Here is a 27,855-nt window from a genome sequence, read left to right as displayed (position 1 = left end):
AAAGGGCAGTACTGAAGGATGAGAGCATAAATTTGAAATGGCGGAAGTCTGCTTTAGAGCGTGATTTCCTCCACTGTCGCTCGGCAGTACGTGAGCATTTTTGAAGATATCTGGTGCATTTGGTGTGCCAGGGTTGAGGTGTTGATCTGCGAGGGTGAATAGTGGTTGGCGGAGCTACAGAGTCAAGGGCAGAAGTAAGAGATGCATTGTATAGGGTTGTGGCTTGTTCAGGGCATGTGAGAGAGAGAAGAGGAGAGAGAACCTACTCAGCGCTTGTGATCACTTCAAACTGTTCAGTTCCTGTTTTGACGTCACAAACACGCCCTGCGTTCGCCTAGCCACGCCTGCGTTTTTCCTGGCACGCCTGCGTTTTTTCAAACACTCCCTGAAAATGGTCAGTTGACACCCATAAACGCCCACTTCATGTCAATCACTCTGCGGCAACCAGTGCGACTGAAATGCTTCGCTAGACCCTGTGTGAAACTACATCGGTCGTTGCAATAGTACGTCGCGCGTGCGCATTGCGCCGCATACGCATGTGCAGAAGTGCAGTTTTTTTGCCTCATTGCTGCACAACGAACGAATGCAGCTAGCGAACAACTCGGAATGACCACCTATGGGCGGAACTATGCTCCGTGTCCCGGAACTCGTAGGAAAAAAAAATCTGATGGTTCTATACCATCGATGGAGGGAAACTATTTGGTTTTCCCCCATCGATGGAAAAAGTATTTGACATCTGGCATTAACCATCGATTATTTTGAATCATTGATGGCCATCCTTACCAGTGGCGATCCAGAGATGGAGCAGCAGCACAGTCCAAAATTCAAACAGGGGAACCACACCAACTGCCCACCTGCCGCCCCACACACTGCCAAACATCGCCGGCCGGGACTCACTGGCAGTTGGTGGCTCCTCTATCTGCATTTTGGTCTGTGCTGCAGCCCCAGCTCTGCCACTGCCGTCATCTACACAAAATCCATATTATCTGGTTTATAAATGGAGACATCCGAAGAGAGACGTTAAAGCCTGGAGCAGATTAATCCGAGACTCGGCACTGAGAAAAAAAAGCCTGAATGAGTCTGTGTGCCTGACTCAGTGACACGCGCAACGCTGGTGTGCACAAAGCTGAGCGATACCTTGCTACGGCACATGCACAAGCATTTGTAAAGACCCGTGCAGCGCACGCATTACACAGAGTATATTCCCAAAAGGTGCTGTTGCGGTATCAGAAAGGGGATGGAAAAGTAGGCGGTTACTGGTGGCAACTAGTGCACACAAAAATGGTCCGTTCTGTGGCCGTGTAATGGGAGTGTCGGGGGCGTGTCAAGTGCAAGCAGCTGTGTTCCCGGATGCACAGCCACACGCAAAGGAGGCCACGGTCAGACGGCGAAAGTGCACCTGCCATAGGGCTGCTGCAAGTGCGGATGGTGGCGTGTAAGGACTGTATTAAGGTCCCATCCACTAGTGCGAGGTATTGCATGTGAACCTCGCATGCGATAACCCGCCAACTCACCCGGCGGCTGGACTGCATACGATACATGGCATGCGGTCCTTTTGCGTACGTTGTATCGTATGCGATCCCAGTCAGATCTGCAAATCCCATCCGAGGTGCGCGGGAATGCTCCTCGGATCAGAGGAAAATGGCATGCAATGTTACACTTTTCATCCGATCCCTCAATCCGAAAGTGGATGGGTACCTTTACTGTGTGTATGGGCGCTAAAAGTGGGCGTCTCGGTCCTGGCACGTTCACTGCACAGATGTACACAAGGGAAGGATTTTATAGTGACATTTCCATGGCCGGTCTCAGGTACAGTACATGTGCAACCCAGATAGTGTGCGGTTTGGTACTGAACGTACAGACTTGTATTAAAAAACAAAACAAAAAATAAAGCATTTTTGTCAGTGAATTTCTTGTTATGGCAATTCTGAGACGACAGAAGAAGTATCACAACGGTACCACAATGCTTGTTACATAGGTTTCCCGAATCCCAACGCAAAGCGACAGCCAATGAGACTCAATGCTGGCAGTAATACAGTGTTGTGTACATGCAGTGCGAGGCTTCTGCATGGTCCGGCAATGCCGCTGGAACTACAACACAGATATTGTATTGTGCCTGCTGCAGATGCACTCCTCTGCTCTGGCAGTCACACTATGCGTACAGCCAACATGCTGCATTGGCCGCTGCTGTCTCAGCGCTGTAACACAGGGCCAAAGTTTTATGTTTTCCACGAAGTAGATTTTGCTTTTATAAGTTAACAAAAACAGAGTTCTTCCCCTCATCTGGAATTAGATGTGTTTTGCAGTTATCAACTGTACACCGCCCATCACATGACATTCTACATTACTGGCTGTAGAGCAGGTTCATCTACACATGTCAGACGCAATGCTGTTAGCTGAATCCGTACGCCACCACAATATTCAATATATTAATTATTACTATCATGATTATTATTATTATTATTATTACAACTATTTAAGCCTTTACAGACTTCTATTCACTCTGCTGCATTTGAAACTGTGGACCGTTCTCTTCTACTACAAACGCTATGGGGAGGAGCGCGATGTATCGGGGCTAACTGGATAGCCTCCAACGACACAATTACCTGCAGTCATTGACCGCCGGTAATTGGATACCCCCCTTCATATACTTTCAGGTGCAGAAAGCAAACTAATGGGTTCTTTTGCCACATTTGTATAACAGGTTTTACTTTTTAAAGAGGTATAAAAAAATTCTAAATGTGAAAGTTTCTAACTTTTAAAATGGCAAAGTTAGCGTTTTTTTACACACCATCCTAATACCGATTGTTACATGCATTAATTCCAAGGGGTAGTTGTTACTGGGATTCGTTAACGAGGCAAGAAAATAATAAAACAGATTCCCCAATTTATACAATGACATTACTTTTATCAACTCAAAATGTAAATGTTTATTTATTTATTACCGGTTATTTATATAGCGCACACATATTCCGCAGCGCTTTACAGAGAGACTATTTGCCCATTCACATCAGTCCCTGCCCCAGTGGAGCTTACCATCTATATTCCCTACCACATGCACACTAGGGTTAAAATTGTTGGGAGCTAATTAACCTACCAGTATATTTTTGGATTGTGGGTGGAAACCGGAGTACCTGGAGGAAACCCACGCAAGTACGGGGAGAATATGCAAACTCCACACAGTTAGGGCCATGGTGGGAATAGAACCCATGACCTCAGTGCTGTGAGGCAGTAATGCTAACCATTACACCATCCGTACTGCCCGATAAATGTTTCATTTATTTAAATGGTTTCGGTACATTTTGAAATTTGTATGTTTCCTATTGCTTTGTATTTTATTTTCTCTATCGTCCTAAGTGGATGCTGGGGTTCCTGAAAGGACCATGGGGAATAGCGGCTCCGCAGGAGACAGGGCACAAAAGTAAAGCTTTTACAGGTCAGGTGGTGTGTACTGGCTCCTCCCCCTATGACCCTCCTCCAGACTCCAGTTAGATTTTTGTGCCCGGCCGAGAAGGGTGCAATTCTAGGTGGCTCTCATAAAGAGCTGCTTAGAGAGTTTAGCTTAGGTTTTTTATTTTACAGTGATTCCTGCTGGCAACAGGATCACTGCAACGAGGGACAGAGGGGAGAAGAAGTGAACTCACCTGCGTGCAGGATGGATTGGCTTCTTGGCTACTGGACATGAAGCTCCAGAGGGACGATCACAGGTACAGCCTGGATGGTCACCGGAGCCACGCCGCCGGCCCCCTCACAGATGCTGAAGCAAGAAGAGGTCCAGAATCGGCGGCTGAAGACTCCTGCAGTCTTCTTAAGGTAGCGCACAGCACTGCAGCTGTGCGCCATTTTCCTCTCAGCACACTTCACACGGCAGTCACTGAGGGTGCAGGGCGCTGGGGGGGGAGCGCCCTGGGAGGCAAATGAAAACCTTTAAAAAGGCTAAAAATACCTCACATATAGCCCCAGAGGCTATATGGAGATATTTACCCCTGCCTAAATGTACTAAATAGCGGGAGACGAGCCCGCCGGAAAAGGGGCGGGGCCTATCTCCTCAGCACACGGCGCCATTTTCTGTCACAGCTCCGCTGGTCAGGAAGGCTCCCAGGTCTCTCCCCTGCACTGCACTACAGAAACAGGGTATAACAGAGAGGGGGGGCAAAATAAATGGCTATATATATATATATATTAATATAAAAGCAGCTATAAGGGAGCACTTAATCATAAGGCTATCCCTGTCATATATAGCGCTTTTTGGTGTGTGCTGGCAGACTCTCCCTCTGTCTCCCCAAAGGGCTAGTGGGTCCTGTCTTCGTATAGAGCATTCCCTGTGTGTCTGCTGTGTGTCGGTACGTGTGTGTCGACATGTATGAGGACGTTATTGGTGTGGAGGCGGAGCAATTGCCAAATATGAGGATGTCACCTCCTAGGGGGTCGACACCAGAATGGATGCCTTTATTTGTGGAATTACGGGATAGCGTCAACTCGCTTAAGCAGTCGTTTGCCGACATGAGGCGGCCGGACACTCAATTAGTGCCTGTCCAGGCGCCTCAAACACCGTCAGGGGCTGTAAAACGCCCCTTGCCTCAGTCGGTCGACACAGACCCAGACACAGGCACTGATTCCGGTGGTGAAGGTGACGAATCAACCGTATTTTCCAGTAGGGCCACACGTTATATGATTTTGGCAATAAAGGAGATGTTACATTTAGCTGATACTACAGGTACCACTAAACAGGGTATTATGTGGGGTGTGAAAAAACTACCAGTAGTTTTTACCGAATCAGAAGAATTAAATGACGTGTGTGATGAAGCGTGGGGTGCCCCGATAAAAAACTGCTAATTTCAAAGAAGTTATTGGCTTTATACCCTTTCCCGCCAGAGGTTAGGGAGCGCTGGGAAACACCTCCTAGGGTGGACAAAGCGCTAACACGCTTATCAAAACAAGTGGCGTTACCCTCTCCTGAGACGGCCGCACTTAAAGATCCATCAGATAGGAGGATGGAAAATATCCAAAAAGGTATATACACACATGCAGGTGTTATACTACGACCAGCTATTGCGACTGCCTGGATGTGCAGTGCTGGGGTAGTTTGGTCAGAGTCCCTGATCGAAAATATTGATACCCTGGACAGGGACAATATTTTACTGTCGTTAGAACAAATAAAGGATGCATTTCTTTATATGCGTGATGCACAGAGAGATATCTGCACACTGGCATCACGGGTAAGTGCTATGTCCATTTCGGCCAGAAGAGCTTTATGGACACGACAGTGGACAGGCGATGCGTAGAGGAGTTATTTGGGGTCGGTCTATCGGATTTGGTGGCCACGGCTACGGCCGGGAAATCCACCTTTCTACCTCAAGTCACTCTCCAACAGAAAAAGGCACCGACCTTTCAACCGCAGCCCTTTCGTTCCTTTAAAAATAAGAGAGCAAAGGGCTATTCATATCTGCCACGAGGCAGAGGACGAGGGAAGAGACAGCAACAGGCAGCTCCTTCCCAGGAACAGAAGCCCTCCCCGGCTTCTACAAAAGCCTCAGCATGACGCTGGGGCTTCGCAAGCGGACTCGGGGGCGGTAGGCGGTCGTCTCAAAAATTACAGCGCGCAGTGGGCTCACTCGCAGGTAAATCCCTGGATCCTGCAGATAATATCTCAGGGGTACAGGTTGAAATTAGAGACAGAGCCACCTCGCCGTTTCCTGAAGTCTGCTTTACCAACGTCCCCCTCAGAAAGGGAGACGGTTTTGGAAGCCATTCACAAGCTGTATTCTCAGCAGGTGATAGTCAAGGTACCTCTTCTACAACAAGGGAAGGGGTATTATTCCACTCTTTTTGTGGTACCGAAGCCGGATGGCTCGGTAAGGCCTATTCTAAATCTGAAGTCCTTGAACCTGTACATAAAGAAGTTCAAGTTCAAGATGGAGTCACTCAGAGCAGTGATAGCGAACCTGGAAGAAGGGGACTTTATGGTATCCTTGGACATCAAGGATGTGTATCTCCACGTTCCAATTACCCCTCACACCAGGGGTACCTCAGGTTCGTTGTACAAAACTGTCACTATCAGTTTCAGACGCTGCCGTTTGGTTTGTCCACGGCACCTCGGGTCTTTACAAAGGTAATGGCCGAGATAATATTTCTTCTTCGAAGAAAGGGCGTATTAATTATCCCATACTTGGACGATCTCCTAATAAGGGCAAGGTCCAGAGAACAGCTAGAGATGGGTTTAGCACTATCTCAAGAGGTGCTAAAGCAGCACGGATGGATTCTGAATATTCCAAAATCCAAATTAATGCCGACAACTCGTCTGCTGTTCCTGGGGATGATTCTGGACACAGTTCAGAAAAAGGTTTTTCTTCCCGAAGAAAAAGCCAAGGAGTTATCTGACCTGGTCAGGAACCTCCTAAAACCAGGAAAGGTGTCTGTACATCAATGCACAAGAGTCCTGGGAAAAAATGGTAGCTTCTTACGAAGCAATCCCTTTCGGCAGATTCCATGCAAAGGGAGCTGCTGGACAAATGGTCAGGGTCGCATCTTCAGATGCACCTGCGGATAACCCTGTCGCCGAGGACAAGGGTATCCCTTCTGTGGTGGTTGCAGGAGGCTCATCTATTGGAGGGCCGCAGATTCGGCATGCAGGATTGGATCCTGGTGACCACGGATGCCAGCCTGAGAGGCTGGGGAGCAGTCACACAGGAAAAAAATTTCCAGGGAGTGTGGTCGAGCCTGAAAAAGTCTCTTCACATAAGCATTCTGGAACTAAGAGCAATCTACAATGCTCTAAGCCAGGCGGAACCTCTGCTTCAAGGAAGACCGGTGTTGATCCAGTCGGACAACATCACGGCAGTCGCCCATGTAAACAGACAGGGCGGCACAAGAAGCAGGAGGGCAATGGCAGAAGCTGCCAGGATCCTTCGCTGGGCGGAGAATCACGTGATAGCACTGTCAGCAGTATTCATCCCGGGCGTGGACAACTGGGAAGCAGACTTCCTCAGCAGACACGACCTTCTCCCGGGAGAGTGGGGACTTCATCCAGAAGTTTTCCACATGCTATTAAACCGTTGGGTAAAACCAATGGTGGACATGATGGCGTCTCGCCTCAACAAAACACTGGACAGGTATTGCGCCAGGTCAAGAGATCCGCAGGCAATAGCTGTGGACGCGCTGGTAACACCTTGGGTGTACCAGTCGGTATATGTGTTTCCTCCTCTGCCTCTCATACCAAAGGTATTGAGGATTATACGGCAAAGAGGAGTAAGACTAGTGGCTCCGGATTGGCCAAGAAGGACTTGGTACCCGGAACTTCAAGAGATGGTCACGGACGATCCGTGGCCTCTACTTCTGAGAAGGGACCTGCTTCAGCAGGGTCCTTGTCTTTTTCAAGACTTACCGCGGCTGCGTTTGACGGCATGGCGTTTGAATGCCAGATCCTAAAAGGAAAAGGCATTCCAGAAGAAGTCATTCCTACCTTGATAAAGGCAAGGTAGGAAGTCACCGCGAAGCTTTATCGCCGTATTGGGCGAAAATATGTTGCGTGGTGCGAGCAGCGGAGTGCTCCGATGGAGGAATTTCAACTGGGTCGTTTTCCTACATTTCCTGCAATCAGGATTGTCTTTGGGTCTCAAATTGGGATCTATTAAGGTTCAAATTTCGGCCCTATCAATATTCTTCCAAAAAGAATTGGCCTCGGTCCCTGAGGTCCAGATTTTTATCAAAGGAGTACTGCATATACAGCCTCCTGTGGTGCCTAAGGTGGCACCGTGGGATCTAAATGTAGTTTTAGATTTCCTCAAATCCAATTGGTTTGAACCACTAAAGAATGTGGATTTGAAATATCTCACATGGAAAGTGACTATGTTACTGGCCCTGGCTTCGGCCGGGAGAGTATCTGAACTGGCGGCTTTGTTTTATAAAAGCACTTATTTAATTTTCCATTCGACATAGGGCAGAGCTGCGGACGCGTCCGCATTTTCTCCCTAAGGTGGTATCAGCGTTTCACCTGAACCAGCCTATTGTAGTGCCTGCGGCTACAGACGACTTGAAGGACTCCAAGTTGTTGGACGTTGTCAGAGCCTTAAAAATATACATTTAAAGGACGGCTGGAGTCAGAAAATCTGACTCGCTGTTTATACTGTATGCACCCAACAAGTTGGGTGCACCTGCTTCTAAGCAGTCGATTGCTCGTTGGATTTGTAACAAAATTCAACTTGTACATTCTGTGGCAGGCCTGCCACAGCCTAAATCTGTTAAGGCCCATTCCGCAAGGAAGGTGGGCTCATCTTGGGCGGCTGCCCGAGGGGTCTCGGCATTACAACTCTGCCGAGCAGCTACGTGGTCAGGGGAGAACACGTTTGTAAATTTTTGCAAATTTGATACCCTGGCAAAGGAGGACCTGGAGTTCTCTCATTCGGTGCTGCAGAGTCATCCGCACTCTCCCGCCCGTTTGGGAGCTTTGGTATAATCCCCATGGTCCTTTCAGGAACCCCAGCATCCACTTAGGACGATAGAGAAAATAAGAATTTACTTACCGATAATTCTATTTCTCGGAGTCCGTAGTGGATGCTGGGCGCCCATCCCAAGTGCGGATTATCTGCAATACTTGTACATAGTTATTGTTAACTAATTCGGGTTATTGTTTAGGAAGCCATCTTTCAGAGGCTCCTCTGTTATCATACTGTTAACTGGGTTTAGATCACAAGTTGTACGGTGTGATTGGTGTGGCTGGTATGAGTCTTACCCGGGATTCAAAATCCTCCCTTATTGTGTACGCTCGTCCGGGCACAGTACCTAACTGGAGTCTGGAGGAGGGTCATAGGGGGAGGAGCCAGTACACACCACCTGACCTGTAAAAGCTTTACTTTTGTGCCCTGTCTCCTGCGGAGCCGCTATTCCCCATGGTCCTTTCAGGAACCCCAGCATCCACTACGGACTCCGAGAAATAGAATTATCGGTAAGTAAATTCTTATTTTATTCAGTTAAAATTCACTGAAGCCAATAACCTTTTTAAAGTGCGCCCACGCACACGCACGCACACAAAATGTAGTATTATGTAAGCTACAAAAATAATTTGCCTATAAAACATAATGAGTTTCCATTAATGATTTGTTTATAAAATATAATAAGCTCATAATTTAATGCAACAGAATGCACTCGCTCATCCAGATGCCCCAGAAAACGGCATCACAGACTTGTTATAACCTGATCTGGCAGTCTAAAAAGCTGGACGCGGACGGCCTGAGATCACGTAGCTAGTTAGCATGCAGAAGTCTCATTCATTATCAGAATTAACCAGACAAATCACTATATCTACCAAGAATGACCATGTACCACAACCAACAGAATTTAGAAAGAGCTATCAATCTGTCAAACACTTGGGGCTGGGCGAGCTTTCCCGTGTTGAGCCAAATTAAGCCACAGCCTCTGCTCCTGGCGGTGCCCTTCTATCAATTCCTTTAAGTTTCAGCTGTGCAAACATACTATCCCTGGAACGCAAAGGTGGGTCGTGTCGGATCGCTAGTCGCATTGTTAATGGTCTGAACTGCGACAGTATCTGATCATCTTTGAACATCCAATTTTTCGTTATTGATTAATAAAAACATTCTTGTCAAATGACTTCATTTTACGCCAGTCACAGAATTTAACCTCTGTCGGCACAATATGGATGTCCCCTGCCGCCCCTCCCAATCATGGTCCCACTTAAGAAATCCAACACAATAGGTTATAGCTGAAGCATTATTGCGACCAGGCTTGCTTTGAACACTTTTATGGGTTTTTTTTAAATAAATGTTTTGGGTCTCCAGGACACTCAGTCCAAAGCCTTGGGAAGTCACTGAGAGATAGGGGCTAGGACAGGTAGTACCTCACCTAGTGAAGGACAATGAACTTGATCCAAGATCCAACTATGAGCTTTTTAACTGAGGGAACATTGACATATGCTATTGCAGCTGGAATTAACTTGACTTCTGGTACTGGACTTGCCCTCCAATGGGTTCTCCATAAAGATTTAAAGTATAGTCTGTCACAAGCCAGACCGCAAGTGCAGTTTATCGGGTCCAACCTTTCTCTGTGAGTGCTGCAAGTTGCTGGCGTTCTCCCTGTGGCTGCCGGCGGTGCCGCTATCGGACCCATGCAATCCACCATCTTGCTACTTCTTCCAGAGAACCATTGTCCAACAATGTGACCGGTTCTAAATAATCACGGTCGCCTAGTCACCTTCCCAGGCAGTCACCAGAGAGGCCAGGGCGGGTGTGGTATAATAGATAGACAGTCTCTAGTTAGACAGTCAATAGATAGACACCACATGTTAGACCTTCAAGAGGTTGACAGGGTCAAAAGATCAACATAAAAATGGTCGACATAAAAAAATGTATACACCATTTTTTTTTTTGCATTTTTGGGATTTGTGTGGATAGTTTTGTCATCTGGGACCCCTAATTGTAGAAAGGCATTCGATCGCCACACTTCGTTTCGCCACGCTTCGGGCTCGGTGCGCTCGCTACAAGGTTTATAACCAACTCTATGCCAACATGGATAGAGAAGGTATGAAAAATCCAAAAACATGCAATATTTAAAAAAAAATTTTTTTACCTTTTTTATGTCGATTATTTTCATGTTGACCTTTTGACTGTGTCTAGCTTTTGACCCTGTCAACCTTTTGTATTGTCTACCTTTTTCATGTCCACCTTTTGACCCTGTCAGCCTAATGTCTGTCTAACATATGGTGTCTATCTATTGGCTGTCTAACTAGACACGGTCTATCTATCATCTGGGTACCGGCCAGGGCAACCCTCTAGAAACCCCAGGATTGGTCTTGGACATATACATGCACACATCCCTGGGGGACAAAACTTGTCAGCATGTATTGGCTCTATAATTAGCAAAGTTACCCAGGTAACCGGATCAAGCTATCAAATGAACCAAACTGATTTAATGAGCCACTCGACGATTCGCTCTACCCTCCGTGTGTAATTACAAGTGCGTGGCTTTATCTTTGAGATTCATATTCTTTTAGAATAAAGATTCTTTATAATCATATCCTAGCGGCAGAATCAACCAGGAAGCTTCTTGCACGTGGCAGGGTTCACGTCAGGGGAACATTGGGCTGCCGGGCCAGGGAGAAGGCGGCTAAGGTGTGCATGGGAGGGAAAGGGCATTTTAAAACATTATTTAAAACAAAAAAAGTTTTAAGACTAGGTTATTTTTGTAGCTTACATAAAACTAAATTTTTAGTGGCTATTGTAAATTTTAAATTACATCTTTTAGAAACAATTAAAAAAAAATTATCACATGTCCACATTAAATCTACTTTTGAAAAGAAGAATCAGTGGTAAAAAAATAATAATATATATATATATATATATATATATATATATATATATAATCATCTTTCTATTAAGCTTTAGAGCAGAGTTTTATATAAATTATAGGGAGAAAAAAAAGAGAAACCCAATTGCAGTGCCCAAGTCACTGTTTTTGTTGTTCAATGTCTAACTTTAAGACCTTACAATGAAAAAAACGATACAGTAAGTCATAGGTAATGTACACGGGTGTGGTATGGAAGGTAGATAGTAATTAGGTCGACAGTGTCTAGGACGACCACTATTGGTCGACAGTAACTAGGTCAACAGGGTCTCTAGGTCGACAGGTCAAAAGGTTGACATGAGTTTTTTAATATATTTTTTGGTGTCGTTTTCTTCGTAGAGTGACCTGGAACCCCAATTCATGCACCGTGTCCCCTCGCATGGCTTGCTATGCTCGCCATTCTTCAGGTTAAGGTTCCAATTGTAGTCCACGTGGACCGTTAAGTATGAAAAGGTTCAAAAAAGGGAAAAAATTGTGAAAAACTCATGTTGACCTGACGACCTAGAACGTGTCGACCTAGAGACCCCGTCGACCTAGAAACCCTGTCGACCTAGTTACTGATGACCAATAGTGGTCGACCTAGATAGTGTCGAACTAGTTACTGTCGACCTAGAGACCGGATCCCATGTAAACTTTGGCAGAGGTTTCTAGCTGTAATGGTGACGTGTATGCCCAAAATGTCATCATAATTGGAGTTGATGTGTTCCATGGAATGACCCCTCTTAAGGGCATATTAAATTAGCAGTGAGGTTTGCTGCACGACTGCAGATCTGCCCTGAGCTATTCAATTACTGCACCATTCTGGGGCTTCCCGCGCAGGTTTATTCCATTGCACCGGGCAGTTAACCAGGGAGTTATGGGTTAATGCGCACCAGCATGTGTGGAAATCGGCAAGTAATTGAATTGCCAAATAATTGAATTGGCAAGTAATTGAATAGCTCCGGGCGTTAAACCCGGAGCTGCAGCCGCATATTACTGTAGATCCCGTGGATAATTGATTCTGCCCCTTAGTCTGATTGGAAATAGGTAAATACAAAAGGTGGAGATTCCCCAACTACAGTATCTGCCAGATCCTCACTGCTTTAAACAGGCGCTCGAGTCCACTTGGCAGAATTACACACTTAGAAATCATATTCTGTTTAAAAAAAAAAATATTTTCCTGCAAGCAGGGAAGGCAATTATGAAACCATATTATATAGAATAATTACAATAAAACACAAAAAGCACCCTACGCAGTAACATGAATAGAATTATCTGATGAAAATGCAACTTATTGCAGGAAATTATACTAATTCGACCAGCATGACAGTAAATCAGGTAAATTATACACTGTAATATATCTGCATTCCGAGACAAAGGAAATCAATTATTCCACTAAGGTAAATATAGTTGAGATGTCTTTCGAGAATATTAAAGTGCTTTGCAATAAAGAACCAACTGGCAGGTAAAGATCTATTTAATCGTATAAGGCAGCCTGGAAATTCTGATCAGCCGTAAATGCAACTTATTATGACAGAAGACAGAGTCAAGGTCAGAACTCTGAAACTGCTGAAATTTCCAAACCCGGTCATTTTACCGAAATTCTAATGAAATACCTGGGAAACCGTTTACATTGTTAAAATACCTCTCCAGACTGTCAGACTGTAATTCTGCCCTTATTCTCCCTCTGTAAATTAGGCCAGGACTCTGAAGGTGGTGTCATACAGACCAATTTAGTTACTTAGTGCATAATATAAGATTTTAACAGACGAGAGAAAATGAAGGCAGTAGTATTCTCCATCGGGTATTTATTTGGGGGATGACCCCCGATTCCAACTGTGGGAAGGTGTTTTCTGTTACTCCGTGCACACCGAGAAGGCTTACACATTATCATGGGGTCAGGTTTCAGAATCCTTTCCCGGTTTCGGCTCCCCACCTATGGCTTGAGTTATAGTAAGTTGTTTTATTTCGCATTTTTATTGCCATGGTCACTCACTCTTTTTTTGCCCTTGTCCTCATTCTTGAGCCATTCCCTCATATGTGAGAAATATTCATGTATTGGGATGTTAAGGGGCAGACATATCAATACCGTGGTCCTTACCAGTGTCAGCCACATTGGCAGGAGGATGCGAGATTCTCAGCACCCTAGGCAAAACTTCAGCCTCCAGCCCAGCAACTCCTCCTGCTAAATTAGGGATCAGTCTCTCGTTCGTAGAGGTTGGAACGGGAAGCAGTCAGGATCCCATCAGTCAGAATACCAACACCGGAATCCCGACACTATTCTGAATGCCAACATCCAGAATGGGTGCACAATCCCAGCGCTGGAATCCCAACAGCCGGGATGCCGAACAAGGAGACACCGCGGCGCTGGTACGGTAAGCCATGGTGGGGGGGGGGGGGGGGAGGTTAGGTTGCGTTCTGGTGGGTTAGGGTTAGATTGCATCCCGGGGCTTAGGGTTAGGCTGCATCCCCGGGGCTTAGGGTTAGGCTGCATCCCCGGGGGTTAGGCACCCTTCCTCGGAGGGTTAGGGTACGTGGGTTAGGTTTAGGCAGCGTGGACGGGGGGTTAGGTTTAGGCACCGACGTAGGGTGGTTAGGGTTAGGCATTAAGGGGGGGAGGTTAGGGTTAGGCTGCAGGTAGAAAGGGTTAGGATTAGGGGGTGGGGAGGACTTATTAATCAGCGGGATCCCGGCGTCTGTATTTCGAATGCCAGGATCCCGTACGCCGGGAACTCATCCTGATCACGATGGAACACATATCCAAATTTGACAAATGTTGCATTTTCTGTTAATGGTACATTGAGACTATACTCTTTACCGCCCCCCTCTGCCTGGACCCAGAATCGCGGTGCTATGCTCCCAGTACTGTCCGTTTCACTAGGAAGTGGGTGGGTGGGATGCGGGAGGACCCCCGACTTGTCTGGGGCTCCCAGATAATTTCGGGAGTCTGCCGCCCATTTTGAGAGAGTAGGTTAGTTTGGAGCATATTGTTGGTAAAATTGGGCCATGTTGTGTGTGATGTGAGATTCCTATTACGCACTCTTTTGCAATGTATTTTAGTTTGTAAATAGAACTGGGAAGATGACCGCTAGTTCATTCTGCTGTATGGTTTGATTGAGGTAGCACTGGGAACAAGGCCAAGTTCTGCTGGTAAAACATGAAACTCTTATAGCCGAATGCGGGACAAGTGTTTCTGAGAACAGTGCACACATTGTCACTAGCACACCATTGCCGCAGTTGCAACAAGCAGCCCCTCTCAGCGGGCCAGGTCACGTGATGCTCTGCTAGCACCGGACGTCTTCATCGCAACACAATGCGACTAGAGCACACGAGAAGACTGTGCTGATTTATTTGATACAGTATATGACACTTGTATGTCTGTGTGCGACGGAGTCTCTGAATCTGTATATGAAGTGCTACAATGTAGCAGCCGCAGCTTTTTTCCAATGCAAGCTCTGTTCTGCTCCGTATACAGACTCCGTCACACGCACAATATACAAGTGTCGCCTATCAGATTATTCCACACAGTCTTCTTATGCGTCCTAGTCACATTGCTTTACGACTAAAGGTGCATTTCTGGCAAAAGAAGATGCCTGATGCTAGCATAGTTGTACAGGACCTGGCGGCTCACTTGAGGTGGCATATTTAGGCTGGATGTATGAGGACACATCTGTATCTATGACCGTGCCAGAATATGCAGTACCTTCCACCTCCTCCAGTATAGAGTGCCTCACCCACTCCCTCAGTATAGTGTACCTCTGCCACTCCCTCAGCACAGAATACTTCCACTACTCCCCTAGTCTAGGGTACCTCTCCCACTCCCACAGTACAGAGTACTTCTCCTACTCCCACAGTACAGAGTACTTCTTTTACTCTACCATTCAAGAGTACCTCTCCCACTCCCGTAGTACCTCTTGACATTATGCTGCACAGAGTATTTCTACTACTCTGGCTCTATAAAGAACTCCTCAACTCCACTAATATAGAGTACTTCTCCCACACCCACCTTACACAGTACCCCTCTCACTCCCCTACTCCTGCAGTATAGCATACCACTCCCACTTCCCCAGTTTAAAGTACCTCTCCCAATCCCGAAGTAAAAATAAGAATTTACTCACCGGTAATTCTATTTCTCGTAGTCCGTAGTGGATGCTGGGGACTCCGTAAGGACCATGGGGAATAGACGGCTCCGCAGGAGACTGGGCACACTAAAAGAAAGATTTGGTACTACCTGGTGTGCACTGGCTCCTCCCTCTATGCCCCTCCTCCAGACCTCAGTTAGGATACTGTGCCCGGAAGAGCTGACACAATAAGGAAGGATTTTGAATCCCGGGTAAGACTCATACCAGCCACACCAATCACACCGTATAACTCGTGATATTTTACCCAGTTAACAGTATGAATAACAACTGAGCCTCTCAACAGATGGCTCAACAATAACCCTTTAGTTAGGCAATAACTATATACAAGTATTGCAGACAATCCGCACTTGGGATGGGCGCCCAGCATCCACTACGGACTACGAGAAATAGAATTACCGGTGAGTAAATTCTTATTTTCTCTGACGTCCTAGTGGATGCTGGGGACTCCGTAAGGACCATGGGGATTATACCAGAGCTCCCAAACGGGCGGGAGAGTGCGGATGACTCTGCAGCACCGAATGAGAGAACTCAAGGTCCTCCTCAGCCAGGGTATCAAATTTGTAGAATTTAGCAAACGTGTTTGCCCCTGACCAAGTAGCAGCTCGGCAAAGTTGTAAAGCCGAGACCCCTCGGGCAGCCGCCCAAGATGAGCCCACCTTCCTCGTGGAATGGGCTTTCACTGATTTAGGATGCGGCAAACCAGCCGCAGAATGCGCCAGCTGAATTGTGCTACAAATCCAGCGAGCAATAGTCTGCTTAGAAGCAGGAGCACCTATTTTGTTGGGTGCATACAGGATAAAAAGCGAGTCAGTTTTCCTGACTCCAGCCGTCCTGGAAACAGAAATTTTCAAGGCCCTGACTACGTCCAGTAACTTGGAGTCCTCCAAGTCCTTAGTAGCCGCAGGCACTACAATAGGTTGGTTCAAGTGAAAAGCTGATACCACCTTAGGGAGAAACTGGGGACAAGTCCTCAATTCTGCCCTATCCATATGGAAAATCAGATAAGGGCTTTTACACGACAAAGCCGCCAATTCTGACACACGCCTGGCCGAAGCCAAGGCCAATAACATGACCACTTTCCACGTGAGATATTTGAGATCCACGGTTTTAAGTGGTTCAAACCAATGTGATTTTAGGAAACTCAACACCACATTGAGATCCCAAGGTGCCACAGGAGGCACAAAGGGGGGTTGAATATGAAGCACTCCCTTTACAAAAGTCTGAACTTCAGGCAGTGAAGCCAGTTCTTTCTGGAAGAAAATCGACAGAGCCGAAATCTGGACCTTAATGGAACCCAATTTTAGGCCCATAGTCACTCCTGACTGTAGGAAGTGCAGAAAACGACCCAGCTGAAATTCCTCTGTGGGGGCCTTCCTGGCCTCACACCACGCAACATATTTTCGCCAAATGCGGTGATAATGGTTTGCGGTTACTTCTTTCCTGGCTTTTATCAGCGTAGGAATGACTTCCTCCGGAATGCCCTTTTCCTTTAGGATCCGGAATTCAACCGCCATGCCGTCAAACGCAGCCGCGGTAAGTCTTGGAACAGACAGGGCCCCTGCTGTAGCAGATCCTGTCTGAGCGGTAGAGGCCATGGGTCCTCTGATAACATTTCTTGAAGTTCCGGGTACCAAGCTCTTCTTGGCCAATCCGGATCCACGAGTATCGTTCTTACTCCTCGCCTTCTTATTATTCTCAGTACCTTTGGTATGAGGGGCAGAGGAGGGAACACATAGACCGACTGGTACACCCACGGTGTCACTAGCGCGTCCACATCTATCGCCTGAGGGTCCCTTGACCTGGCGCAATATCTCTTTAGCATTTTGTTGAGGCGGGACGCCATCATGTCCACCTGTGGCCTTTCCCAACGGTTTACCAACAGTAGGAAGACTTCTGGATGAAGTCCCCACTCTCCCGGGTGTAGGTCGTGTCTGCTGAGGAAGTCTGCTTCCCAGTTGTCCACTCCCGGAATGAACACTGCCGACAGTGCTATTATGTGATTTTCCGCCCATCGGAGAATCCTTGCGGCTTCTGCCATCGCCATCCTGCTTCTTGTGCCGCCCTGTCGGTTTACATGGGCGACTGCCGTGATGTTGTCTGACTGGATCAGTACCGGCTGATTTTGAAGCAGGGGTTTTGCTTGACTTAGGGCATTGTAAATGGCCCTTAGTTCCAGAATATTTATGTGCAGGGAAGTCTCCCGACTTGACCATAGTCCTTGGAAGTTTTTTCCCTGTGTGACTGCTCCCCAGCCTCGAAGGCTGGCATCCGTGGTCACCAGGACCCAGTCCTATATGCCGAATCTGCGGCCCTCTAGAAGATGAGCACTCTGCAGCCACCACAGTAGAGACACCCTGGTCCTTGGAGACAGGGTTATCAGTTGATGCATCTGAAGATGCGATCCCGACCACTTGTCCAAGAGGTCCCACTGGAAGGTCCTTGCATGGAACCTGCCGAATGGAATTGCTTCGTATGAAGCCACCATTTTTCCCAGGACTCGTGTGCAGTGATGCACCGATACCCGTTTTGGTTTTAGGAGGTCTCTGACTAGAGATGACAGCTCCTTGGCTTTCTCCTGCGGGAGAAACACTTTTTTCTGTTCTGTGTCCAGAATCATCCCCAGGAACAGTAAGCGTGTGGAAGGAACCAGTTGTGACTTTGGGATGTTTAGAATCCAGCCATGCTGTTGTAGCACTTCCCGAGATAGTGCTACTCCGACCAGTAACTGCTCCCTGGACCTCGCCTTTATTAGGAGATCGTCCAAGTACGGGATAATCAAAACTCCCTTTTTTCGAAGGAGTATCATCATTTCTGCCATTACCTTGGTAAACACCCTCGGTGCCGTGGACAGTCCAAACGGTAGTGTCTGGAATTGGTAATGACAATCCTGTACCACAAATCTGAGGTACTCCTGGTGAGGAAGGTAAATTGGGACATGCAGGTAAGCATCCTTGATGTCCAGGGATACCATGTAATCCCCCTCGTCCAGGCTTGCAATAACCGCCCTGAGCGATTCCATCTTGAACTTTGATTTTTTTATGTATGTGTTCAAGGATTTTAAATTTAAAATGGGTCTCACCGAACCGTCCGGTTTCGGTACCACAAACAGTGTGGAATAATAACCCCGTCCTTGTTGAAGTAGGGGTACTTTTACTATCACCTGCTGGGAATACAGCTTGTGAATTGCCTCTAGTACAGCTTCCCTGCTCGAGGGAATTGTCGGTAAGGCCGATTTGAGGAAACACCTCGAATTCCAGCTTGTACCCCTGAGATACTACTTGAAGGATCCAGGGATCCACCCGTGAGCGAACCCACTGATCGCTGAAATTTTTGAGGCGGTCCCCCACCGTACCTGGCTCCGCCTGTGGAGCCCCACCGTCATGCGGCGGATTTGGAAGAAGCGGGGGAGGACTTTTGTTCCTGGGAACCTGCTGCGTGATGCAGCTTTTTTCCCCTTCCTCTGCCTCTAGACAGAAAGGACCCGCCTTTTCCCCGCCTGTTTTTCTGGGTTCGAAAGGACTGCAGACGGCGCTTTCTTAGGCTGTGAGGGGACATGGGGTAAAAATGCTGACTTCCCAGCTGTTGCTGTGGAAACAAGGTCTGAGAGACCGTCCCCGAATAACTCCTCACCCTTATAAGGCAAAACTTCCATGTGCCTTTTAGAATCTGCATCCCCTGTCCACTGCCGAGTCCATAAGCCTCTCCTAGCAGAAATGGACAATGCACTTATTCTAGATGCCAGCCGGCAGATCTCCCTCTGTGCATCTCTCATGTACAAGACTGAGTCTTTTATATGCTCTATGGTAAGCAGTATAGTATCCCTGTCCAGGGTGTCAATATTTTCTGACAGGGAATCTGACCAAGCAGCAGCAGCACTGCACATCCACGCTGAAGCAATAGCTGGTCTGAGTATAACACCAGTGTGTGTATATATAGACTTTAGGATAGCCTCCTGCTTTCTATCAGCAGGTTCCTTTAGGGCGGCCGTATCCGGAGACGGTAGTGCCACCTTTTTAGACAAACGTGGGAGCGCTTTATCCACTCTAGGGGGAGTTTCCCAACGTGACCTATCCTCTGGCGAGAAAGGGAACGCCATTAGTAATTTTTTTGAAATCACCAATTTCTTATCAGGGAAAGCCCACGCTTCTTCACACACTTCATTTAATTCTTCAGATGGGGGAAAAACTATTGGTAGTTTTTTCTCCCCAAACATAATACCCTTTTTTGAGGTACCTGGGTTTATATCAGAAAGGTGTAAAACCTCTTTCATTGCCTCAATCATGCCACGAATGGCCCTAGTGGACATTAAATTTGACTCATCGTCGTCGACACTGGTATCAGTATCCGTGTCGACATCTGTGTCTGCCATCTGAGGTAGTGGGCGTTTTAGAGCCCCTGATGGCCATTGAATTGCCTGGGCAGGCACGGGCTGAGAAGTCGGCTGTCCCGTATTTGGCCTGTCGTCAAATTTTTTATGTAAGTAGTCGACACTTGCACGTAATTCCTTCCATAAGTCCATCCACTCAGGTGTCTGCCCCGCAGGGGGTGACATCACATTTATAGGCATCTGCTCCGCCTCCACATAAGTCTCCTCATCAAACATGTCGACACAGCCGTACCGACACACCGCACACACACACAGGGAATGCTCTTAAAGGAGACAGGACCCCACAAAAGCCCTTTGGGGAGACAGAGAGAATGCCAGCACACACCAGAGCGCTATATAATGCAGGGACTAACTAAATTATGTCCCCTATAGCTGCTATATTATTTACTGCGCCTCAAATCTGTGCCCCCCCCTCTCTTTTTTACCCTTTTCTGTAGTGTAGACTGCAGGGGAGAGTCAGGGAGCTTCCTTCCAGCGGAACTGTGAGGGAATAATGGCGCCAGTGTGCTGAGGGAGATGGCTCCGCCCCTTTTTCGGCGGACTTTTCTCCCGCTTTTTTCTGTATTCTGGCAGGGGTAATTACCACATATATAGCCTCTGGGGCTATATATTGTGGTTATTTTGCCAGCCAAGGTGATATTATTGCTGCTCAGGGCGCCCCCCCCAGCGCCCTGCACCCTCAGTGACCGGAGTGTGAAGTGTGTATGAGGAGCAATGGCGCACAGCTGCAGTGCTGTGCGCTACCTTGGTGAAGACTGAAGTCTTCTGCCGCCGATTTTCCGGACCATCTTCTTGCTTCTGGCTCTGTAAGGGGGACGGCGGCGCGGCTCCGGGAACGAACACCAAGGACGGGTCCTGCGGTCGATCCCTCTGGAGCTAATGGTGTCCAGTAGCCTAAGAAGCCCAAGCTAGCTGCAAGCAGGTAGGTTCGCTTCTTCTCCCCTTAGTCCCTCGTTGCAGTGAGCCTGTTGCCAGCAGGTCTCACTGTAAAATAAAAAACCTAATATATACTTTCTTTCTAGAAGCTCAGGAGAGCCCCTAGTGTGCATCCAGCTCGGCCGGGCACAGAAATCTAACTGAGGTCTGGAGGAGGGGCATAGAGGGAGGAGCCAGTGCACACCAGGTAGTACCAAATCTTTCTTTTAGTGTGCCCAGTCTCCTGCGGAGCCGTCTATTCCCCATGGTCCTTACGGAGTCCCCAGCATCCACTAGGACGTCAGAGAAAAGTACTTTTCCCACTCCCCAAATATTGTGCTTCCCTCCCACTCCCGAAGTATAGCACACAGAGTACTCCTCCTACTCCCCCCTTTCTAGAGGGCCTCTCCCACTCCCATAGTACTTCTCCTACCTCATCAGAACAGAGTAAATGTATAACTCTCTAGAATAGAGTACCCCCCCTCCAGACACACAGACACACACACACACACACACACACACACACACACTCTCTCTCTCTCTCTCTCTCTCTCTCTCTGATTTGTGGATAGCTCCTGCCATCCACCGATCAGCATGCTCATAGCCATTCACTGTCTGGCTCTAGGCTAGGAATTCTGCCTGGCCACTCTGCTTGTGTGACCACCCCCTGCTTGGAGACCCCTAGATTTGTGAGGCCCTGGGCAGCTGCCCAGTTTGCCTGTACATTAAGATGGCTCTGCCCCTACTCACAATTATAGAGTACCTCTACCACTCCAGCAGTATAGGGCACCTCTCCAACTTCTGCTGCACAGAGTACTTCTACGACTCTGACTGTATGAAGTACTCCCCTACTCCTACTTACAATTAGTAATCGCTACCCCAGTGCCCAGAGAAGAGACAGCCAGCCCTGGGTCCCGTCATCTGCGCAATTAAACCGGCAGGTGACGAGACCAACGCTATTGCTATTCCTATAGTAAAGTATTGGTCCTGAATTGCTGGCTGGTCACTACAGATATCCCTGTTATATATAGACTTCTGCCAGAATCTAGAATCAGGGGTGATTATCAGGTTACAGGATCTGCCAGGATTAATTTGACAAACTTTACACCTTATTGCTGTCAGTTTCAGTAGATTCCACATACTTGTTAGGAATAATAATAATAATAATAATAATGTGACAATATTAGCATTTTATTGTAAAAATTCTTGGCAGTACAGATGGTTTAATGGCAGTACGGATGGTGTAATGGTTAGCATTACTACCTCACAGCACTGAGGTCTTGGGTTCAATTCCCACCATGGCCCTAACTGTGTGGAGTTTGTATATTCTCCCTGTACTTGCGTGGGTTTCCTCCGGGTACTCCGGTTTCCTCCCGCACTCCAAAAATATACTGATAGGTTAATTGACTCCAGACAAAAATGCGCATGTGTGTGTGTGTACGTACATAGGCCAAGTGGTTCTTATCTGCTGTCTCATTCTATGTTTCTATACTTGAATGTAAATGTTTGTGGATTCTTGTGTAAGGGATGAAAGGGAAACTGTTCGGACACATCCTTCTCTACCAAACTTTGTGATTGGGAATCACGTCCCACTTTTTTGTGAACATGCCCCCCATTTCCAGACCAGCCCCCACCCGCGTACTTACAGTATTTCCGCGTTGTGTGGCAGTTTTGGCACGGTGGAGCGGTGGCTGCAGGTGATGCTGTAACTTGGCTTCTCTTCACATTTGCAGCTATCTGGGCAGGTGGCTCCAGCGTGGGGCAACAGGAGAAGTAGGGGCAGGAGGCAGCGAGACAGGCAGGGCATCTTAGTGGACAGGTTGCACAGCATCTCCAAGACTGGGTGTACAAGGAGTCTGTATAATGACAGTGGAATCAATAGACCCAGTGCCGTGCCTTGCTTCCGATTGCTCCTGCCGGCATAAAAATCGATTGTTAGCTCTTCAGGACCCATATATATTACAGTTACTGTATCATGTCACTTGTATAACATACTTCTTCCTGTCTTACTGATGCAGTGGTAAGGTCTCTCACCCAGTCGATCTCTTCTCTTCTGCTCCCCGGATCTCCTGCTACATCGTCTCTGTTATAATCTCCAACTTCCCTAACTCATCCCTCCTGCTCTCTAATCGATGCCTCCTCCACTCCCTGCACCCCTCTCCCACTCCCAGAGCCCTGCGGAACCTCTCCTCTCTACCCTCTCCCCCCTATACTGCCCTAATGCAGCAGTATCTTTCCAGAGTTCCATTGTCTCAGCAGCCCTGGCGCTCCAAACTTTCTCTCTACAGTACCTGCAATGGTTCTTCCGTTCTGCCGTGCCCTCCTTTCTACCATCCGCTCCCTTCTCTGCCCCCTCAGCCTCCAACCTCCCTAAACAACCACAGCTTTGCATCCTATCTCAAGGAAGAACACTACTCCATCAGTTATGACATCTGTGCCCTACATCTTCCAACGTTGCCAAGGTCCACCCTTTCCTCGCCACCAAGAACCTCACCCACTCCTCCCATGATTACAGCAATCTCCTCCTCTCTGGCCTGTCACCCGTAGGTCCATCCTGAGGTCTGTCCTGGATGCAGAGTAATTACTTATTTTCCTGTTCTGTCATTAATGTCCCGCTGTGTCTCTCCACTGGCTCCACAGTCCCTCCAAAATCCTATACATACTATTTATCATCACCTATAATGCCCTCTACACCTGCTTCTCCCAAAAATGTCACTGCATCCTTTTTTTACTTTATCCATACAACTATTTTTAACACTGTTAAAAAGGAGTAGAAAAGTGGGTAACAGCAAATATGAAGTAAGACCAAGTTCTTCATTCGGTAGCAGCAGATAGTTTATCACCCATATATAATTATTAATGTCCTTTATGTATCTTTCACGGATATAATTAGTCGTCTACTCCAATCTGTTGATGACCTTCAGCTTTCTTCCCTTTCAGAAGCTCATTCTCCAGGTCTGCAGAACTTCACCCACGCGTCCCTCATTGCTGGCACTCCTTTTTCTGTCATCCCAAACTCCTTCCAACCTCCAACTCTTTCACGCACTCCACTGAAACTCACCTCTTCACATTAGCCTACCCTGCCCCCTCCTAAGCCAACTTTCTCCTCACTTCATTGGTCACAAACGGGTACAGCGAGCAGAGCATACACGCCATCACATTGCACCGGTAAATAAACACTGCTGACTTCATCAAAGAAAACCAAGGAAATATATAGCAGCGCTACTGGAAATATTGTATGAAAATGCTAATATGAAGGATTGAATAAAAAATACTTCAATTTAATAAAACATGAATTAAGGCCTCAATAAAACATTGGATCCACGATCCATATATATCAATTTAAAACATGACAAATAATTAGCATGTATGGGTCAATAAATTATAGCTGCCTGTCACATTAATATCCGTTCCTATTCATGCAACTGGATTCTATAGCAGATGGAGACAGACTAACAATGGAGGCTACCTGGGTCACTAAGTGTGCTATTTGCTGCTGCCTTAAATATATCCGGACCAGACTGGACTTTGCCATCTGCAGAAAAAAACGGGACAAGCATCTAATAACCAGGAACACTATTTACCCCATCTCTATGAAGAGGACACCGCATCAAATGAGGATCCCAAACCTGGCTGGTTTTTGAGTCAAAACAACAGAGACACTCTTAAGGGACTACACCTCTAGCGGCCTTTGGGTAATGTGTACTGGTGTGACTACATTGTTAGTCTGTCTCCATCTGCTATAGAATCCAGTTGCATGAATAGGAACGGATATTAATGTGACAGGCAGCTATAATTTATTGACCCATACATGCTAATTATTTGTCATGTTTTAAATTGATATATATGGATCGTGGATCCAATGTTTTATTGAGGCCTTAATTCATGTTTTATTAAATTGAAGTATTTTTTATTCAATCCTTCATATTAGCATTTTCATACAATATTTCCAGTAGCGCTGCTATATATTTCCTTGGTTTTCTTTGATGTATAGTTGGGGTGTGACTACCCCCAAGTTGTCATAGCAGCAGCATTAGAGACACAACACCTGAAAGCGCCCGATCATCCATTTGCTTGGTAAATTTTTACTGCTGACTTCATCACTGCTTAATGAACCACGAGCCTTGCTACTTTTACCATCAGCGCAGTTCTGTGTCTGAAGAAGCGGGCAGCAACTGTGAAACGCGTAATGCTTTGGAAATTTATATTGACCTATGCGATTACATCTGCTCTAAGGGCCTGATTAGACCTGATCGCTGTTGTGCGTTTTTGCAGAGGTCTGCGATCAGATAGCCGCCGCTCATAGAGTGAAAACCCGCCTGTGCAAGTGTGTGAATGCATGCGTACGCCGTGCGAAAACTTTGTCACACAGCGGACATCTGCAAATCCGTTCACAACTCACTCACCATGGAATGATTTTTCCAGTCTGTGCATGGCCCAGGACTTACTCCTACAGTGCGATCCAAACAGGCTGATCGGGCCGGAGCTGACGTCACACACCTGCCCTGAAAACGCTTGGAAACACCTGCGTTTTTCCTGACACTCCCAGAAAATGGCCAGTTACCACCCACAAACATCTGCTTCCTGTCAATCACCTTGCGAACACCTAGCGGTTGAAATTTTCGCACCACCCTATCGCTGCCTGGCGTCCTGCCTGCACATTGCGGTGCATACACATGCGCAGTCATCCGATAATCACCCGCTGTGCGATTTCAGGTCTGAATCGGGCCCTAAGTCACCTCATTTCTGTACAAGGGGAATCTGGACTCACCATCACTTAGATCTGCAGACAACACTCACTAGAGCGTCTCTCTTCAGACCAAGGCTACCATGATATATGTACGAATGAGAAGTTGGTCATGCAAGCGTGGCCTGCACTGCACTCCTTCCAATGCTGAGGCAATAGCAGAGACGCCGTAATAAAATGACAAACCAGTGCTAAAGTCAGCTGTGCCACAGGGATAATACCGGTATGCACTATGCAGCAATGATGTAACCATCAACATGCAGTGATAAGTTATAGCATTACTAGATCAATAATAACAATGGTGCATCGGCTGATCCGCTCTGCTCTTAGGCAGGGTGGGTGACAGGGGAGGGGTTAAAGGGGACACCTGTACAGGGCCCCAAGGCTCAGAGGGGCCCAGAGGATACGCCAAATAGGGCAGCGAGCTGTAGGCGGTGTGTGGGCGCATCCTCAGAGTGACTGGATCCTCTCACACACAGCGACTGAGGGGGCCCCAGAGATATCACTGTACCGGGCCCCAATATTTCTGTTGCCACCCTGCTCTTAGGAACATAAACCAAAGGACGGGGCCTTCTTTAGTGGATGGGCTAGTATTGGGGGCCCCCTCTCTAACTGCATGGGCTGCTCCAGTGTCAGTCCTGCAGTGATGTACTGACTGGTGCAGTGATAACAATACTTGTGCAGTGCTAATAGCAGTGATGTACTGACTGGTGCAGTGATAACAATACTTGTGCAGTGCTTATAGCAGTGATGTACTGACTGGTGCAGTGATAACAATACTTGTGCAGTGCTTATAGCAGTGATGTACTGACTGGTGCAGTGATAACAATACTTGTGCAGTGCTTATAGCAGTGATGTACTGACTGGTGCAGTGATAACACTAGTTGCTCAGTGCTAATAGCAGTGATATACTGACTGGTGCAGTGATAACAATACTTGTGCAGTGCTTATAGCAGTGATATACTGACTGGTGCAGTGATAACACTAGTTGCTCAGTGCTAATAGCAGTGATATACTGACTGGTGCAGTGATAACAATACTTGTGCAGTGCTAATAGCAGTGATGTACTGACTAGTGCAGTGATAACAATACTTGTGCAGTGCTTATAGCAGTGATGTACTGACTGGTGCAGTGATAACAATACTTGTGCAGTGCTAATAGCAGTGATGTACTGAATGGTGCAGTGATAACAATAGTTGCTCAGTGCTACTAGCAGTGATGTACTGACTGGTGCAGTGATAACAATAGTTGCTCAGTGCTAATAGTAGTGATATACTGACTGGTGCAGTGATAACAATACTTGTGCAGTGCTTATAGCAGTGATGTACTGACTGGTGCAGTGATAATAGTTGATCAGTGCTAATAGCAGTGATGTACTGACTGGTGCAGTGATAATAGTTGCTCAGTGCTAATAGCAGTGATGTACTGACTGGTGCAGTGATAACAACAGTTGCTCAGTGCTAATAGCAGTGATGTACTGACTGGTGCAGTGATAACAATAGTTGCTCAGTGCTAATAACAGTGATGTACTGACTGGTGCAGTGATAACAATACTTGTGCAGTGCTAATAGCAGTGATGTACTGACTGGTGCAGTGATAACAATAGTTGCTCAGTGCTAATAGCAGTGATGTACTGACTGGTGCAGTGATAACAATAGTTGCTCAGTGCTGATAGCAGTGATGTACTGACTGGTGCAGTGATAGCAATAGTTGCTCAGTGCTGATAGCAGTGATGTACTGACTGGTGCAGTGATAACAATAGTTGCTCAGTGCTTATAGCAGTGATGTACTGACTGGTGCAGTGATAACAATAGTTGCTCAGTGCTTATAGCAGTGATGTACTGACTGGTGCAGTGATAACAATAGTTGCTCAGTGCTAATAACAGTGATGTACTGACTGGTGCAGTGATAACAATAGTTGCTCAGTGCTTATAGCAGTGATGTACTGACTGGTGCAGTGATAACAATAGTTGCTCAGTGCTGATAGCAGTGATGTACTGACTGGTGCAGTGATAACAATAGTTGCTCAGTGCTGATAGCAGTGATGTACTGACTGGTGCAGTGATAACAATAGTTGCTCAGTGCTGATAGCAGTGATGTACTGACTGGTGCAGTGATAACAATAGTTGCTCAGTGCTTATAGCAGTGATGTACTGACTGGTGCAGTGATAACAATAGTTGCTCAGTGCTTATAGCAGTGATGTACTGACTGGTGCAGTGATAACAATAGTTGCTCAGTGCTTATAGCAGTGATGTACTGACTGGTGCAGTGATAACAATAGTTGCTCAGTGCTAATAACAGTGATGTACTGACTGGTGCAGTGATAACA

The 27,855-nt window shown here is 46.9% G+C and overlaps 1 protein-coding gene across 1 annotated transcript in view; it reads right to left on the bottom strand.

The window, feature by feature from the left end:
- TSHR (thyroid stimulating hormone receptor) overlaps positions 1-27,855 on the bottom strand; it is a 162,685-nt gene that overhangs the window by 111,644 nt on the left and 23,186 nt on the right. Inside the window, 1 exon segment of the mRNA XM_063948223.1 lies at positions 22,425-22,691. Within this exon segment, the coding sequence (XP_063804293.1) occupies positions 22,425-22,609 (185 nt within the window). The 5' untranslated portion in view covers positions 22,610-22,691.

The sequence above is a fragment of the Pseudophryne corroboree genome, chromosome 12 (genome assembly GCF_028390025.1).
Source record: "Pseudophryne corroboree isolate aPseCor3 chromosome 12, aPseCor3.hap2, whole genome shotgun sequence".
Taxonomy (NCBI): Eukaryota; Metazoa; Chordata; class Amphibia; order Anura; family Myobatrachidae; genus Pseudophryne; species Pseudophryne corroboree.
The sequence above is the reverse complement of the archived record's forward strand: the minus strand, read 5'-3'. Positions and strand labels throughout refer to the sequence as shown.